General features: G+C 45.3%; 1 protein-coding gene across 3 annotated transcripts in view; it reads left to right on the forward strand.

Annotated features, from left to right (window-relative positions):
* Nucleotides 1–17,500, forward strand: part of LOC143295940 (uncharacterized) — a 186,118-nt gene that overhangs the window by 53,750 nt on the left and 114,868 nt on the right. Inside the window, exon 1 of one of the 3 annotated variants that reach the window (XM_076607641.1) lies at nucleotides 4,350–4,496. The exons of the other annotated variants lie outside the window; for them this stretch is intronic. Coding sequence (XP_076463756.1) covers nucleotides 4,482–4,496 — 15 coding nt within the window. The 5' untranslated portion in view covers nucleotides 4,350–4,481. Of the gene's footprint in view, nucleotides 1–4,349; nucleotides 4,497–17,500 lie in introns of those variants that run through there. 3 annotated transcript variants of the gene reach the window in all.

Genomic DNA, 17,500 nt, shown 5'->3' on the forward strand with positions numbered 1-17,500 from the left:
AATGAAATAATGAAATAAAACAAATAAACAAACAGAACATAATATAGTAAAATAATGCTAATATCAATATTAACATAAAATTAAATTTATTGTCACCAGAGGAATCGACCTGATAGAAGAGAAACACGAAGGAAAAAAATAAAGAAGAAAATTCATCATGTGTGCATGTACACCGTGACATCAGTTGGCGCACACGTAACGATGGAGTTAAAGCCATGCCAAAATGTTGTGGAGATTCTTTCAAAGAAGTGTCAGAGCGGGGGGTGGGGGGTGGGGGGGAAACAATGTATGTCTGCAATGACTGTCGTTTATATGCAGTTGGAAAATGTGTATTTCAACATAATTGGCAATTGTGTAGCGTCCACCAGCCGTCAAACGAAACAAATGTATTTAATCACATTCCTGAGCACGATATAAGCTGTTAGCTTGTTGTTGCTCCGCTGTCTATCTGTACATGTGTGACATATTTACTGAATAAAAATTTTGTTTAAATCAAGTGTCAGAGCGTGCGGATTGATCAATTATACGCAAAACCAGATCTGCTTAATTAAAGCAACAACAACAAAAACACAGAGTAAATGCCCAAGCCCAACGCTTTGATCATGCCTTGAGAGCCCGTCCTAAGTTTGGTTTAAACAAGATCTGAATTTTCAAAAAAAAAACAAAGACATTTCAAACACACAAAGCGAGCAACAAGCCAATGCTTTTAGAGTGTTTTGTAAACGGCAGATGCACACTTCGAATACACAACGCAGCGGCCGCAATACACTTACCCTAAGTTTGTATAAAATGATATAATATAAATTGATACTTACCATAAGTTTGTTTAAAATGATATAAGTGAATACTTACCCCAAGTTCGTATAAAATGATATAATACAAATGAACAAAATAAACAAACCAGTAACTACTTTAAAGTATGATAAAGAATTAAAGATACGAAAGCAGGTGATTGAAATAATACACGATTACGATGGAATCAGAGCCATGCCAAAAGTATCTGTGGTGATAAAACCATGCCAAAACTATCCAAAGCCTTGCCAAAAGTATCGATGGTTAGAAAGCCATGCCAAAAGTATCGATGGTTAGAAAGCCATGCCAAAAGTATCGATGGTGGAAAGCCATGCCAAAAATATAGAAGATCACAAAGCCATGCCAAAAGTATGGAAGGTGACAAAAGCCATGCCAAAAGTATGGAAGATGACGAAGCCATGCCAAAAGTATGGAAGATGACAAAGCCATGCCAAAAGTATGGAAGGTGACAAAAGCCATGCCAAAAGTATAGAAGATGACAAAGCCATGCCAAAAGCATGGAAGATGACAAAGCCATGCCAAAAGTATGGAAGATGACAAAGCCATGCCAAAAGTATGGAAGGTGACAAAGCCATGCCAAAAATATGGAAGATGACAAAGCCATGCCAAAAGTATGGAAGATGGCAAAGCCATGCCAAAAGTATGGAAGGTGACAAAAGCCATGCCAAAAGTATGGAAGATGACAAAGCCATGCCAAAAGTATGGAAGATGACAAAGCCATGCCAAAAGTATGGAAGGTGACAAAGCCATGCCAAAAGTATGGAAGGTGACAAAGCCATGCCAAAAGTATGGAAGATGACAAAGCCATGCCAAAAGTATCGATGGTGGAAAAGCCGTGCCAAAAGTATGGACGGTGACAAAGACACGCCAAAAGCATGGAAGGTGACAAAGCCATGCCAAAAGTGTGGAAGGTGACAAAGCCATGCCAAAAGTATGGAAGGTGACAAAGCCATGCCAAAAGTGTGGAAGGTGACAGAGCCATGCCAAAAGTGTGGAAGGTGACAAAGCCGTGCCAAAAGTATGGAAGGTGACAAAGCCATGCCAAAAGTATGGACGGTGACAAAGACAGGCCAAAAGCATCGAAGAAGTATCGCTGTACAGCAGAGCATGTATAGTCAAGAGTCCCAGTGACAGTGATTCAATGACCGAATGCTCGATCCTCCATGAAATGGGAAGAACAATATTACAGTAGGCTATGGAAATATCGTGTTGCAAGAAGATGAAGAAGGAACACAGGAAGAAAGAAAGAAAGAAGCAAAAATAAACCCAGAAGATAAACAAAGTGCTCACGAAAGAGCTCAGGTATGTCGCCGTAAAACATCACCAGACATTTTGAAAGAGAGAGAGTCAGAGACAGAGAGAATAAAGTCGAGGAGAAAACAGCCAAGCTTTGTTCAAGGAAAAAGTAAGATGCATTGAAAGGCAGAGGGAAGACCGGGGAATGGGGTTTGGGTCATGGTGGGGGGGTGGGGGTGGGGGGTTTGGAGGTTCGGGGCGGGGGAAGGGGGGGGGTGCGTGGGGTGTGGTGGTGGTGGTGGTGGACAACATGAAGTAAGAAACGAGGATACAACATCACAGGAAAGTGAAATACGACACACGGTGCATTCACGGGCCGTGTTGGTTATCTAGATTGATCCATAAAATAAATTTAAAAAAAAGAAAAAAAAAAAGATTGATCCATACCACCAATATAGTATTCCAACACACATATGTACGGTATCACAATAGGCTTCAGTTCGATGCGACAGTCTCTCTCTCTCTGTGTGTGTGTGTGTGTGTGTGTGTGTGTGTGTGTGTGTGTGTTAGTATGTTCTGGCCTTTTTTCTAGCCGTCTTCTTTATTAATTTTTATCATTGTCTATGTTTGTTCTGTCTGTGTGTGTGTGTGTGTGTGTTGTTGTTGTTGTTGTTTTTAGTCCTTCACCCCCCACCCTACCCTCTCCCCTCCACTAATCCTCCGTACTTCCTTTTACTTGTTCCCGTCTTTCTCCATTCTCCTCATTTTTCTCTTCCCTCCATCCCTGTACCCCTCCCCCCCTAACCCCCACACCCCACACCTGCCCTTCGCTCCCCAGTCACCACCTCCCGCTCCCTCCTCCCCCCTGAAAAAAGAAAAGGAAAAAAGAAAGAAAGAAAATCCGCTCCACCTGTCAAAGAAAGGGCGCGTGCTGATGTCAGCTGGAATAAAGGAGGGGGTAGGAGTTGGGGAAGAAAGAGAAAGCAGGGTGGGAGGGTGGTGGGAGGGGGGAGGGGGTGGCGAGGGCTAGGAAGGGGCGGGGGCCAGTTACAGGCAGGGGGGGGTGGGGGTGGGGGGCACACACACCTGTGCGGCGTAAGAGTTTGTTGTGTGTGTGAAAGGGAGGGAGGGAGTGAGTGAGTGAGTGTGTGTGTGTGTGTGCGTGTGTGTGTGTGTGTGTGCGCGCGCGCGCGCGTAAGGCCTGCGGTGGATGCCGTGTGGTGATTTGAAAGTAACCCCGGTAGTGAAAGTCCTCTCTCTCTCTCTCTCTCTTTCTCTCTGTCTGTCTCTGTCCATCACTCCCTCTCCCTCTCTCTGTCTATCGCCCCCCCCCCTCCTCCCCCCTCTCTGTCTCTGTCTCTATTTCTCTTCATCCCCCTCTCACTTCCTTTCACAAAGTTTGGGGAAATGAGAGGGGTGGAGTTGTGGGGGTCTGAATGCTATTACCCTTCGTCTCCACACACACACCACCCTTCACCCCCGGCCCCACCCTCCACACCCACCCCCGAACAAGTCAAAACAGAGAAAGAGACAGAAAGATACAAGATTTAGGCAACACACACTCACACCACCACCACTACTACCACTACCACCATCCTTCACCCCATCTCTCCACACCCACCCTCCCCCAAACAAGTCAGCACAGAGAAAGAGAGAGAAAGATACAAGATTTAGGCAACACACACACACACACACACACACACACACACCGCAGTAGAACATTCACCCTCAAACCCACCCATGCCTCTAACTTCGCTACTGTTGTTGGTGCGCCGTACGGTAGCTGTCGAGGCTGACCGAACGCGGGAGGAGGTTTGCTGCTGGTTGTGGGTGGGTGGGTTGGTGGGTTCGTTGGTTTGTAGCCGATCTCGTGAGCGTGTGTGTGTGTGTGTGTGTGTGTCGCTGTGGCTTGCGAGCTCGGAGGTTACCAGTAGTAGTGGTACGAACGAACCCTCCGCGTGCGTCAGTGTTGTTGTCATCAACCTCTTAGTGGGCGTTCTTGATCAGTCCTCCGTTACCCACGTGGAGGGGGGGGTTGTCTTGAGTGCATTTTATTTATTTATTTTTTTTTATTTATTCATTTGTTTATTGTTAATTTCTTTGTGGTTTTTTTAATTTTGTTTTATATATTATTGCTGTTGGATTGTTTGGTTGTTTGCGGTTGTTTTTTTTTTGCCAATCCTAACTTGAACTTTGTTGAAATCTACTGACCGTTGCAGCTCGAGTGTTTGTTTTTCCCCTTATTTATATGTCTTTGAAAAGAAAAAAAAAAAACGAAATCATTTTATCCTGGTTGTGGTGAATTGTGTCCTGGGTTTGGTTGTTGCTGCTGGTGGTTGCTTTTCGGGTGACGTTTTTACCTGTTGTGGAGGATTGGGTGGGACTTTGGTCTGTTCTCCTGACTCACGGCTCGGACCCGCTACCCTGCACACATGGCTTACGCGTCTGTAAGTGATTGAACATGTTGTTGTTGTGTTCTGTTTGTTTGGACTTATATAGTGTCTGTGTCTATCTATGTCTCTCCGTGTGAATATATATATATATATATATATATATATATATATATATGCGTGTGTGTGTGTGTGTGTGTGTGTGTGTGTGTGTGTGTGTGAGAGAGAGAGAGAGACTATGTGTCTGACTGTGTCTCTATCCGTTCCTCTCTCTCTCTCTCTCTCTCTCTCTCTCTCTCTCTCTCTCTCACCCCACGCGCGCGTGCACACACACACACACACACACACACACACACACACACACACACACACACACACACACATATCAATTACTCCCTGTCTGCAAGTTTGCAAGATTTATTTACATTCTGCTGTGTGTTTTACTAACAAAGCGCTGTTAATTTATTTACGCGTTTATTTTGCGTGTTGCTGTTCGTTTATTATTCTTTTCTCACTCATTTACTTATTTAATCATTGTTGATGATAAGTAAGTATGTATTTGCGTTCGCATACGCCGGAACACAGGAGTACGGATTTATCGTTGCGGTGCGGGCGTACTCGTGCTCAGTTGCAACTGATTTCGTCTGATGATACTAGAGGTATGATTTCGTCTGATGACAAAATACCTCATCCGTCGATGTGTCCTGGGGAGTTGTATGCAAAATTTAACCCCCCTTCCCACCCACCCCGTCCCCCCCCCCCTCACACACACACACAGTATGGAAGTGTGTGTGTGTGTACTATGTGTGTGCGTGTTTGTGTGTGTGCTGTGTCTTTGGCTGTGTGTGTGTTTGTGTCTGTCAGTGTAACCGTGACTGTCGAATAGCAACAGCTTGTAGACACATACACTGACGCACGCACGCACGCATGCCGTACACACACATACACACTCACGAACACACAACACACACACACACGCACACACACACACACACACACACACACACACACACACATACACACACATACACACACCTTATTCAGTTGCCTAAACTGACACTACGTCAGTGGACGTTAAACTGAAACACACACACACACACACACACACACACACACACACACACACACACACACACACACACACACACACACCACCTACCCCGCCCCACCTCCACCCCCACCTCCTCCTCCTCCGTCAGCACAGTCACATATATATAACTATCCTATAACTTCGTCGTAAAGTCCTGGGAAATACAGGGAGGGGTGTGGGGGGAAGAACCAGCAACAGGTGTAGTTGAGCCGTCTATACATCATAAAACTATGATGATACACACACTTGGGTTTTCCACGGCTGGTATAAATAAAATAGGGAGGGACAGGCCTCAGGGATGAAGGATACGAGGCTGTATGCGGCAGTAGCTGATGTCTGGCTGTTTTGCTGTTTTGGGGTTGTACCGTAGATAGACATCAGTGGGGTGTACCACAAAACCGTTGACACTCAACTGACTTGGAGGGGGTGGGGGTGATGGGGTGGGGGATGATGAAAGGGTGAACTGCGAAGATGCAGTTGGTGTCGTGCGATGTTTTGTGTGTGTGTGTGTGTGTGTGTGTGTGTGTGTGTGTGTGTGTGTGTGTGTGTGTGTGGTTTTTGGGGTTTTTTTGGTTATTTTTTAACAGTTTTCATTAGTTGTTTTTCTTTTTGATCCTAGGGTAGCTCGACATCATCTACTATGAATAATTGATGAATATTGACTGATCGGTGTGTGTGTGTGTGTGTGTGTGTGTGTGTGTGTGTGTGTGTGTGTGTGTGTGTTGGAATGCTCTAGCACGCATGTGTGTAGCCTTTGTATTCATCAAGGGGCATTGTTACATGATGATTGTTGGTGTTGTTTTTTTGTTTTTTTTAATTTTTTTTAATCTTTTAATGGAAATATACAGTGCTGATGGCTTCTGTCTCTCTCTGACTCTCTTTCTCTCTGTTGCTACCTCTCTGTTTCTCTGTCTCTAAGTCTCCGTCCGTCTGTCTGTCTATCTCTCTCTCGCTCTCTCTGTTCTCTCATTCTCTGTGTGTATTCCTCTGTGTCTGTCTGTCTCTCTCTCTGTCTCTGTTTCCTTGTTTCCTCTTCTCTCTCCCTCCCCTTCCCTCTCTTCACTCCCTCCCCCCCCCCCTCTCTCTCTCTCTCTCTCTCTGTCGCTATCTTTATGTACTTCTCTATCTCTCCCTCTCTCACCACCCAGCCACCCCCTACATACTGGATGACAAGCCAAATAAACGCGGGTCAGGTATGACAGCCCAATGGATTTTTCTGTCAGAAAGCCTGTGAATGTTTCGTTTGCTCGCTCCGGTCTTATCTTGACCCTGTAGCCAAGAGTGCGGTGGCCTTACGAGAAGAACGTACTCGAGTGTCCGACTACGGAAACGAAAAGATCTGAAAGCCCTCACCCCACCCACCCGTTCGTCTGTTCGCCTGTTTGTCTGTTTGTCTGTCTGTCTGTCTGTCTGTCTCCCTCTCTCTCCAATCTTTATTTCACTCCGAAGAATTCCTTTGAGATATCAAAATAGCTAAATTTAGAGTGGCTTATAATCAGGTTACGCCTTGGCGAAAATGATCTCAAAGTTAACGAGACATAAAAAGACCCAGAAAACTTTCAGTGAAATTAAAAAAAAAAAAAAAAAAAAAAAAAGATTTTTTTTTTTAAATTAGTTAGAAACTGGAGAAAATGACGACTTAAAATTCCGTAATCTTAAAAACAGAAAAGAAAAATAAAACAACAATATTCAAAAAATTGTAAACGTTTGCAGGTGTTTCAACCTTGTTTATTTTTGTTATTGTCATATTTTGGCATGTATAGTCATTTCTCAATGAATGTTATTCCTTCAGGGAGGAAATCTAATTCTATAAAACAGTTTTTTGTAGTTAAGAGGGGGAGGGGAGGGGGAGGAAACAGAACCCCTCCCCCCCCCCCCCCCCCCCAACGAAAACCAGATTATGGAGGCAGCGAGGTGAGTGAGGGTGCAGGCGAGGCAGGCAGTATGTCGGATAATCATGTAAACACTCAGTGATATCTGTCCGCCACATACCTGCACGTGTCTGTCTCCACGAGCACCAGTCATTATCTTACAGTGAAGGGGGACTTAGGGGTTGGCAAGGGGGCGCTGCTCAACTTCCACGGCTCGCTCCCTTCCTTCTTTCCTTCCTTCCTTCTTTCATTTCTTCCTTCCTTCTTTCTCTCCTTCCTTCTTTCATTCATTCTCTCTTTCGTTCGGTCCTTCCCTCCTCCCTTCTTTCCCTCCTTCCTCCTTTCCTTCCCTCCTTCCCACTTCCTTCATTCTATCGTTTCTTCCTTCCCTCCTTTCTTCTTTCGTTCCTTCCTTCCCTCCTTTCTTCTTTCGTTCCTTCCTTCCCTCCTTCCTCCTTTCCTTCCCTCCTTCCTTCCATCTTTCCCTTCTTCCTCCTTCCCTCTTCCTTCATTCTTTGGTTCATTGCTTCCTTCCTTTCTTCGATCCTTCCTTCCCTTCTTCCTTCTTTCCCTCCTTCCTTCCTTCCTTCCTTCCTACCCGAGACAGTAAGTGTGGCAATAACCGTATAGCTGTCAATAATGTCCACCGCACTGCCCCTCACCCCACACCCCTTTTGATACAGACCCAGGTCTTGGAGTACCGACAAGAAGTGTGTGACTTTATCAGGGGAAGCAAGCCGGTCTGATTTACGACAAGCGGTGTGTGGGTAAAGGTGTTCAGTTGGGGGTAGAGGCTGGGGGGTGGATGGGGGGGGGGGGGATGATAGAAGGAACGCAACCTCCTGAACACGGGTAGGACTCTTGATGTACAAGGTCTCTCTCCTGTTGCTGGATAGTGTATGGGGTGGATCTCGGTACAAGGGAGGGGAAACGCTTGGAAAGGGATGATGGTCGTGTCCGACTCTTGACTATTCCCCCCAGAAGAGGAAGCAACTGTTGTCTCGACAATATGGGCTAGAATTTGTTTATAGTGGAGAGTGTCTTGCCCAAGTTACACCCCTTCTTTCTCGGCTGTGGAGGCTAATGGTCAGTCGGCGTTGGGATGAATCCCACAAAGGTCAACTAGCCACCAAGACTGCGGCACTTATAGCCAGTGTCTTGCCTCCTAACTTTTGAGAGTTATTGTCTTTCACAAAAGACAAAGCTGTAAATGAATTCGCATTGAATTGGGGTAGCATTCGGTGTTCGGGGATGAAGGTACACACCATGGCTTGTCAGTGGGGTCAGCCTCAGCATCGACCTTTTTGTTTGAGGGTTTTCCCCTTTAATTTAGAATCGATCAGGCGCGTTGGACTTGCGATCCAGTGTTCATCCGCGATCAGCGTTCGTTCGAGGTCTCGTTTCGGCATAGTGTTGTGTCTTTGATAAAGGCGCTTTACTCCGATTTTCCTCACTCCACCCAGGTGGGTGCCAGACTTCGGTCGGGGAAGGTTAAAGAATGGCAGGAGGGGAAGCTTCAGCCATGCCTTCCTATGCCGTCAAGCCTCAAACACAGTGAATATGAGTGCACTTATCCTGTGGTCGTAAACGGCCACTGTAGACCTTCCTTTAAAACCGCTTTGATCAGTATGGGAAAGCGTTGTGATCCCCCACCTGTGTAAAAGCCTGGCAGCCTCCGTCTATAGAAATAACAGTCCGTACATTCACTTCACGACGACTGTTGTCAGTACAATACATTACATTTATCGTACTCGTATTGCATGACAGTCGGCCGTGTCCGACAATGACCATCAGAACAGCAGAGGAGACACTACAACACAAGACAAAACAGCACAAGACAACTCAACATGACATGATACAGTATAATACAACACAATACAACTCAAGACAAAAACAGCACAAGACAACCCAACATGACATGATACAATACAATACAACACAATACAACTCAAGACAAAAACAGCACAAGACAACCCAACATGACATGATACAATACAATACAACACAATACAACTCAAGACAAAAACAGCACAAGACAACCCAACATGACATGATACAATACAATACAACACAATACAACTCAAGACAAAAACAGCACAAGACAACTCAACATGACATGATACAATATAATACAACACAATACAACACAACACAGGACAGCACATCATAATAGTTACAACACAAGACAACACAACACATCTGTATTAACCCGATAGGAAACGATACGCACATTCAGTAAAACTGAAGGAACGCAGTTGAGGATGACTCGGTCTTTTGTCCTTTGTGTACTGCCTGGCCGTCCACTGAGTCACCACGACTCTCCTTCCTTTTTTTTTGTCTGCATGATCTTCTCTTCCCCCCTGCTCCTCCTCCTTCTCCTCCTCCTTCTCCTCCTGCTGCTCCTCCTAAGCACATAATGTTCCTATAATCCAGGCCGCTCCGCTTGCCGGTCGCCGATTGAGCCGGAAATTCTTGGCGGTCGTGGAATTTCAGCATGTTTGGTGATGAATTGTTGTTGTTTTTTTGTTTTTTGTTTATTTTTTTTAATATAAGGTTTCAGGACCAAGAAAAAGAAATGAATTGCAGATGAGAGTAGCATGTACAATTCTGATCGAGATGGGGGAAAAAAGTGGTGTTGAGGGGAGAGGGGGAGTGGGGGAAGGGGTGTTTTTTTGTGGTTTTTTTTGTTTTGTTTTTTTTCTATTTGGCGTTTGTTTTCTTCAGAATTGGATTCCGGAGAGTCTCCAAAGAAGAAATTAAAAAAAAAACAGTTACGAAATGTTACCATCCTCACAGCAATGAAGATAATTATTTGTCACTGTTGCTGCTGCATGTGGTCTTCCCAGATTTACCAAAAACGTCCATGCCTTCTTTGAAGTGGAAATGATTTAACAAACCAAGATAGAAAGAAACAATTAAACAATTAAAAACCGTGTGAGGGGACTTCTTGGTCTTTTTCTTTAACTCTCTCCATACGAACGGCGAAAGAGACGACGTTAACAGCGTTTCACCCCAGTTACCACCATCAAAATATTACAAGCGGAAGGCTCTTACACTGAAGAGGTGAATGTTGACAAAGAATACCACAATTCTGACGACGGAAGCTAATGGTTGGGTCATTCAGACACCCACTGGACATCCGAGGTGTCTGTGTAGAGGAGAAGAGAGGACTGGCCGTACTGAGTGAGTTAATTAAAAAAACAAAAACAATTTTCATTGGACTTTCTTTTTCAGAGCCTGTACTCAGATCAGTAAAAGCCCAGATATATTTTTTGTGATAGATAGATAAATAAATAATCCATAATGATGATTTATTTCCCTCTCAGATCAATGCAGACAGTGAACCTTTTAATACGCTCCGCCCCCTCCCCCCCAACCCCCCACCACCCCGACTCCCCCCGACCCCATCCCCCATCCGCACCCCCCCGTGACCCGGAAAGACAGACGCGCCAAGGTCAGAGTTGAAGGACATGTGTAAAGGGGGAGACAAACGGCAAGTGAGTGCAGGCGGGCAGGCCGGCAAGCATGGCCATGCCAAGTGAAGTGTCACACCGCTTGTTTTATGAGACAGTGGCTGTTTGCCCAAAGCATCAGACTGAAGAGAGAGATAAAGAGACAGTGAAAGGTGTGGGTTGTAGAAAGGAGGGGGGTGGGGGGGGGGGGTGAGGGGAGGAGGAGCAGGAGGAGGTGGCCGGAGGGAGGAAAGGGGGTGGGGTGGGGGGGGGGGGGGAGAGAGGGTGCAGGGATCTCGACGCACTGTTATTGTGGAGGGTTAATGAGAGTGATGTGCTTGGAAACGGGAGAGGGGAGGTGTTGTGTGGGAGAAGGGGTTCTTAGGGTCGATTGACTTATTGAGACACCAAGAGAGAGTTCTCTCTGTCTCTGTCTCTCCCTCTCTCTGTGTCCCTCCAAGTATTGTATTCGCATGTTATGACTTTACGTTGCATTCTGTAGTGTATGCAATGACACATATAATGTAGTGTTGTGTAGTGTAGACCCTGTTTCAAGGCGGGGACTGGATGAAACAAAAAAAAAAAAAAAAAAAGCGCGCCAGTGCTTATCTATTATCCTCGAAAGTAAAGAATTTGTCTTGTCTTGTCTTGTCTTGCCCTGTCCCTGTCTCTGTCTGTCTGTCTCTATCACTGTCTCTTCTCTCTCTTTCTCTCTGTAACTCTGTCTCTCTTTCTCTGTCTTTGTCTCTCTCTCTCTCTAGACATCACAGTGAGAGATTGGAGATTTGCACCTGTACCTCCTCCACTCTTTCAACCCTCTCTGATGCCCCTGACAAACTGATTCAGACCGGTATCTGTACACTCGTCCTCAGAAAGAAAAGATCTGAGCACGTCACTCCTCTTTTGCAACATCTCCACTGGCTCCCTGTCTCACACACAATGAAGTACAAGATCAGCACTCTATGTTATAAATGTATTCACAAATCTGCCCCTTGCTATCTCTGTGGCTGCCTTCACCTCTACACTCCATCTCGCTCTCTACGATCGGCTTCGGATCCACTCTGTTTACGCATCCCCAGATTCAAACACTCGACTGTTGGCCGCCGTTCTTTCTCTGTCTGTGGACCTTGCAAATGGAATGAACTTCTTCTTTCGCTTCGTCAAGTCTCCACACTCAGCTCTTTCAAGTCTGCCCTTAAAACCCACCTCTTCCCAAAATAGCCTCCCTTCCCTGCCTCTTCCTTGTCTTCAGTTTCTCCAGTTTTAGAGTTATGCATGCGTGCGTGTGAATGACTGGTGCGAAAGCGCTTTGATTTGTCTCTGCACAAGATTCAGCGCTATATAAATACCATTATTATTATTATTATTATTATTAACTAGATAGAATGTCAGAGAAGCTATGAGCGGAAAAGGGCAGGTTAGTGAGGAGCTATTTTGGAAAGACGTACGTTGAGAGGCCGGGTTTTCAAAGAGCTGAGTGTAAGGGTTTTACGAAACATAAGGCTCTCATTCTCACATGATATAGTTCAGTCGTCTAAAAATGAACCTGGAGTGCTCATGCACTCGGAAATTCCACTTCAGCAAAAAACAACAACAAGAACAACAGCAACAACAACAAAAACAAAACAAAACAAAACAAAAAACAAAACAAAAAACACGCCCAAATCAAACTTTGAATGACTGAAGAACGACATAAAGTCACGAACACTGGACTGAATTATCGTAGAACGGAACAGTAGTGTTGCAGCCATTTCCTATCGGAAAAGGACAATAAACACCATTCGGCATCAAGTTTACTTCGTGTCAACGAGAGAGAGAGAGAGAGAGAGAGAGAGGGGGGGGGGAGGGAGGGAGGGGGGGGAGTGTATAATGATAATAATCATGTTATGCACAATATGTTTGTGAGACAGCTCAGTTAATAAGCATGCCCTGTCCCCCCTCACTCTCGTCGTATACAAGAGCACTTTTCTATATTTACCATTGGTAAGTATGGTGTAGTACAGTGCAGTGCCTTCTGCACTCTGTCCCCCCCCCTTTAAGTCCTTAGACATCGACTTCACGTGGCAGTCCTCATGTGTGTGTGTGTTTATATATATATATATATATATATATATATATATAGAGAGAGAGAGAGAGAGAGAGAGAGACTCACAGTGGTGGAGCGTCCCCCTCAAAACTCAAAGGCTCTTTCCCCTAAGTGATGCAGCAGACAGGGACAAAATTAGCGCCAGGCGAAAGTAGGTCCAGACCACAGACATATATATATAGTAGATGTAAAGATATATATATATATTAGTGGTCCAGACAGGCAGCGGCCGACTTCTTCAACTCTCAGGAGTCTCCTTCATGTTTGCTTTTAAAGAGAAGTAAACGCAAAGGTAGTCTGTCTGTACAATGTGTAACACACGCAGACTTGGGTTTTGTGTGAACTTCTGTCCTGCTCTGTTGACGAAACACCATGACGTACGGTGTATTGTTGTTGTTGTTTGTTTTTTTGGGGGGGCGGGGGGAGGGGGGGGGGTGAGGGGGGGGGACGTAGTGGGGGTAGGGAAGGTGGAGGTGGTGCGTGTGTGTGTGGGTGGATGTTTGTTTTTCCGGCCTGCAGGTTTTGAAGTGTTGAGAGAAGACTTGTTGTGCCAGGTGGTGGTTGGTTGAGTGTATCTGTTGTTGGTTGTATCACTGCTGTCATCGTTGTTATTGAGCCTGAATGTCTCGTCAGGGTTTTTATAATCTATTCTTTTCTTCGTATTCTTCTTCTGGATCTGGTGACGAAGGTTTGGAAGATAGGAGAAGATTAAAACGCGCGCGCACACACACACACACACACACATACACGCACGCGCGCACACACGCACACACACACACACGCACGCACACACACACACACACACACACACACACACACACACACACACACACACACACACAGAGTTATGGTTGTCGGTTGTGTGTATTTTATTCTGTTTCTTTCTTTTTCTTTTTTCTTCTTTTTTTTGGGTGTGTGTGGGGTGGGGCGTGGGGCTTAGAGGGGGGCGAAAAACACGTGTTTCTTTGATGGTGCGTGTGGTGTGTGTCTGGTGCGAATATTTGGACAAGGTGGTCGTGTATCTTCTCGTCTGTGTGTTTTTTTTTTTTTTTTTTTCTTCTTTTCTTCTTCTTCTCCTCACTGATTGTGGAGGCTATCAGGATTTGTTTTCGTGAAACTATCATAGTGTTCTCCCTTACCTTCCTTCCTTCCAGACACGAGATACTGAGCGTCCATCACACAGACCACGAAAAGTATAGGTACGCGAACTGTTAACAACGTGATAAACGTGGCTTTCTTATCTCTGTGGCTGCCTTCACCTCTACACTCCATCTCGCTCACTACGATCAGCTTCGGATCCACTCCACTTACGCATACCCAGATTCAAACTCTCGACTGTTGGCCGCCGTTCTTTCCCTGAATGAACTTCCTCTTTCGCTTCGTCAAGTCTCCACACTCAGCTCTTTCAAGTGTGGCCTTAAAACCCACCTCTTGCAAAAATAGCCTCCCTTCCCTGCCTCTTCCTTGTCTTTAGTTTCTCCGGTTTTAGAGTTATGCGTGCGTGAGAATGACTGGTGCGAAAGCGCTTAGATTTGTCTATGCACAAGATTCAGCGCTATATAAGTACCATTATAATAATAATAATAATAATTATTATTATTATCTCCAACATTCCTCCAATCCCAACGACGCACTGCACTGGTGGTGCGCTCGTGCTCTTGGGTACATTGAAGCACGCGCGCGCACGTGCAGATTGTTTTATTTCGGATGTATCTATAGTGACTGAAGCATGCGCGCGCGCACACACTTGTGTGTGAGAGTACTGAAGACGGAGAGAGGAGGAATGAGATAGATGGAGAGAGACAGAGAGAAAGAGACGGAGGGAGAGACGAGAAAGAGAGAGAGAGAGAGAGAGTGTGTGTGTGTGTGTGAGGGCTCGTTTACGATTATGTGTATTTGTTTGTGCTTTCATATCTTTGAAACTGCATGTTTGTTGCATATCTGTTATGCATGTGGGTGTGTGTGTATGTGTGAATGTGTGTCTGCATGTTTTACATTCATTTGCTTATTTTTCATCATTATTGTCTCTTTTTTTTTTGCCCTATTTTTCCCAATGGCTGACAAAGCGCGTTGGGTTACGCTGCTGGTCAGGCATCTGCTTGGCAGGTGTGGTGTGGCGTATATGGATTTGTCCGAACGCAGTGACGCCTTCTTGAGCTACTGATACTGATCTCTGTCTGTCTCTGTCTGTATGTCTCTCTCTCTCTCCTCACTCTCTCTCTCTCCTCACTCTCTCTCTCTCCCACTCTTTCTCCATCTCTCTCTCTCCCTCCCTCCCTCTCCATTCCCGTTTTTTTTCTTTTCTTTTATTTCTTTCTTTCCTTTTTTTTCTTCTTCTTTTTTTTTTCTCTTTGTCTTGACATGGTTCAAGCCCTTGGGATCAACAGCAGGTACAATCCCCCCTCGCCACACAACAGACAGCAACAAACTCGTGCACACATACAAAGCACGCGATGGACCCGATCCAGATTGTGTTATTTTTTCACTTGGCCTTGTTACTCAGCAGTTTTTCTTCTTTCACTGTGTGAGTGAAACACAAAGGCTGGTTGACGTCAAACTGTTTGGTTATTTTCTTTCTTTTTTTTATATATTTTATTTTATATATCACATTTCTTCTTTTGTGTGTGTGTGTGTGTGTGTGTGTGTGTGTGTGTGTGTGTGTGTTTCTTTCGTTTCTGTTCTGTTTCCCCCATCTCGTCTCTCTCAGTGTTTGTTGGCGAGTTCAAATCTCGGTGTTGACGTCAGAGAAGATGGCATCGTCCTAAGAGTGTGAGGACGGGGTTTGGGGGGGGGGGGGGGGGGGTGGCAGTGGTGTGTGTGTGTGTGTGTGAAGGAGGGGAGATTCACTTCACTTTAAAAAAATCTTTTTTTTAATGTATGGTTTAGGTTGGTGTGTTGTTTCCTCTCTCTCTCTCTCTCTCTCTCTCTCTCTCTCTCTCTCACGCACACACGCACGCACGCACTTTCCATGGTATCGACATCAATCAATCAGTCAGTCTGTATGTGTATGTATATATATATATATATATATATATATATATATATATATATATATATATATGTGTGTGTGTGTGTGTGTGTGTGTGTGTGTGTGTGTTTGCAGATACACACATGCATGTTCATATATAATTTTATATCTATACCTATATCTATCTATGTGTGAAGATAGATAAATCTGAACCCTCTATCCTCGAACCCCTTCGGCCATTGCCGTTAACAGACGTAGAATTTTATTATTTCTTTTTCTTTTTATAAATAATTTCAATGCATTTCGTGTGTTTTGTTGCTGTCTGCCTGCCTGCCTGCCTGCCTGTCTCTCTGCCTGCCTATATGTCTGCCTGCCGGCCTATATGTCTGTCTCCCTGTCTATATGTCTGTCTGCCTGCCTATCTGTCTGTCTGTCTGCCTGCCTGCCTATCTGTCTGTCTGCCTGCCTATCTGTCTGCCTGCCTGCCTATCTGTCTGTCTGTCTGCCTATCTGTCTGTCTGCCTGCCTATATGTCTGCCTGCCTGCCCATATGTCTGCCTATCTGTCTGCCTGCCTGTCTCTCTACCTATCTGTCTGCCTGTCTCTCTGCCTATCTGTCTGCCTGCCTGTCTCTCTGCCTATCTGTCTGTCTACCTGCCTATATGTCTGTCTGCCTGCCTATATGTCTGTCTGTCTGCCTATCTGTCTGCCTGCCTATCTGTCTGCCTATCTGTCTGTCTGTCTGCCTGCCAATCTGCCTGCCTATCTGTCTGTCTGTCTGTAATCCAGCGCGCACAGACAGACAGCTCTGGAACAATACTTCAGCCCTTTTGTCTGGTGACTGAGCCAGGATGGGGTATGGGTGGGTAGTTGTAGGGGTATGGATGCCTTTAGGGGCTGTTCTCTGTCTGTCTCTGTCTCTCTCTTGCTTTCTCTATCTCTCTCTCCCTATCTCTCTCTTTCTCTGTCTGCCTCTCTGTCTGCTCTTTCTCTGTCTCTGACTGTCTGTCTCTCTCTCTCTCTCTGTCATATGATCTCTCTCTCTCTCTCTCTCATTTTCCTTCTTTCTCTGTCTCTGTCTGTCTGTCTCTCCCCTCCTCTCTGTCTATCTATCTATCTATCTATCTATATATATATATATATCCATAAATCTATTTATCTATTTTTCTACATCTGTGATTTGTATCTGTTTCTCTTTCTCTGTCTCAATCTCTCTCGCTCTCTCTGTGATCTGCATCTCTGTTTCTGTCTCTGTCTCTCTGTGATTTGTATCTCTGTCTATCTCTCTGTCTTTCTCTCTCCCTACCTCGCTATCCCTCTCCACCCCCCCTCTCTCTCTCTCCCTGTCCCTCCACTCCCACCCCCCACTCACTCTCTCCATCTGCCCCCCCCCCCCCCCCCGCACCCCCCTCCTCTCTCTCTCTCTCTCTGTGATCTTTTTTTTTTCTCCTGCAAGGTGTGCCCGCCGTCCGTCGTGCATTCTTGGCGATCCGTGGGTGATGACCTTTATTTGGAACACACACCGAACAGAAGGGAATCGAATAGAAAGAAAGAAAGAAAGAAAGAAAGACGGGTGGGAGGGTTTAGGATTGAG

This window comes from Babylonia areolata, chromosome 21, assembly GCF_041734735.1.
Source record: "Babylonia areolata isolate BAREFJ2019XMU chromosome 21, ASM4173473v1, whole genome shotgun sequence".
In the NCBI taxonomy this organism is placed as follows: domain Eukaryota; kingdom Metazoa; phylum Mollusca; class Gastropoda; order Neogastropoda; family Buccinidae; genus Babylonia; species Babylonia areolata.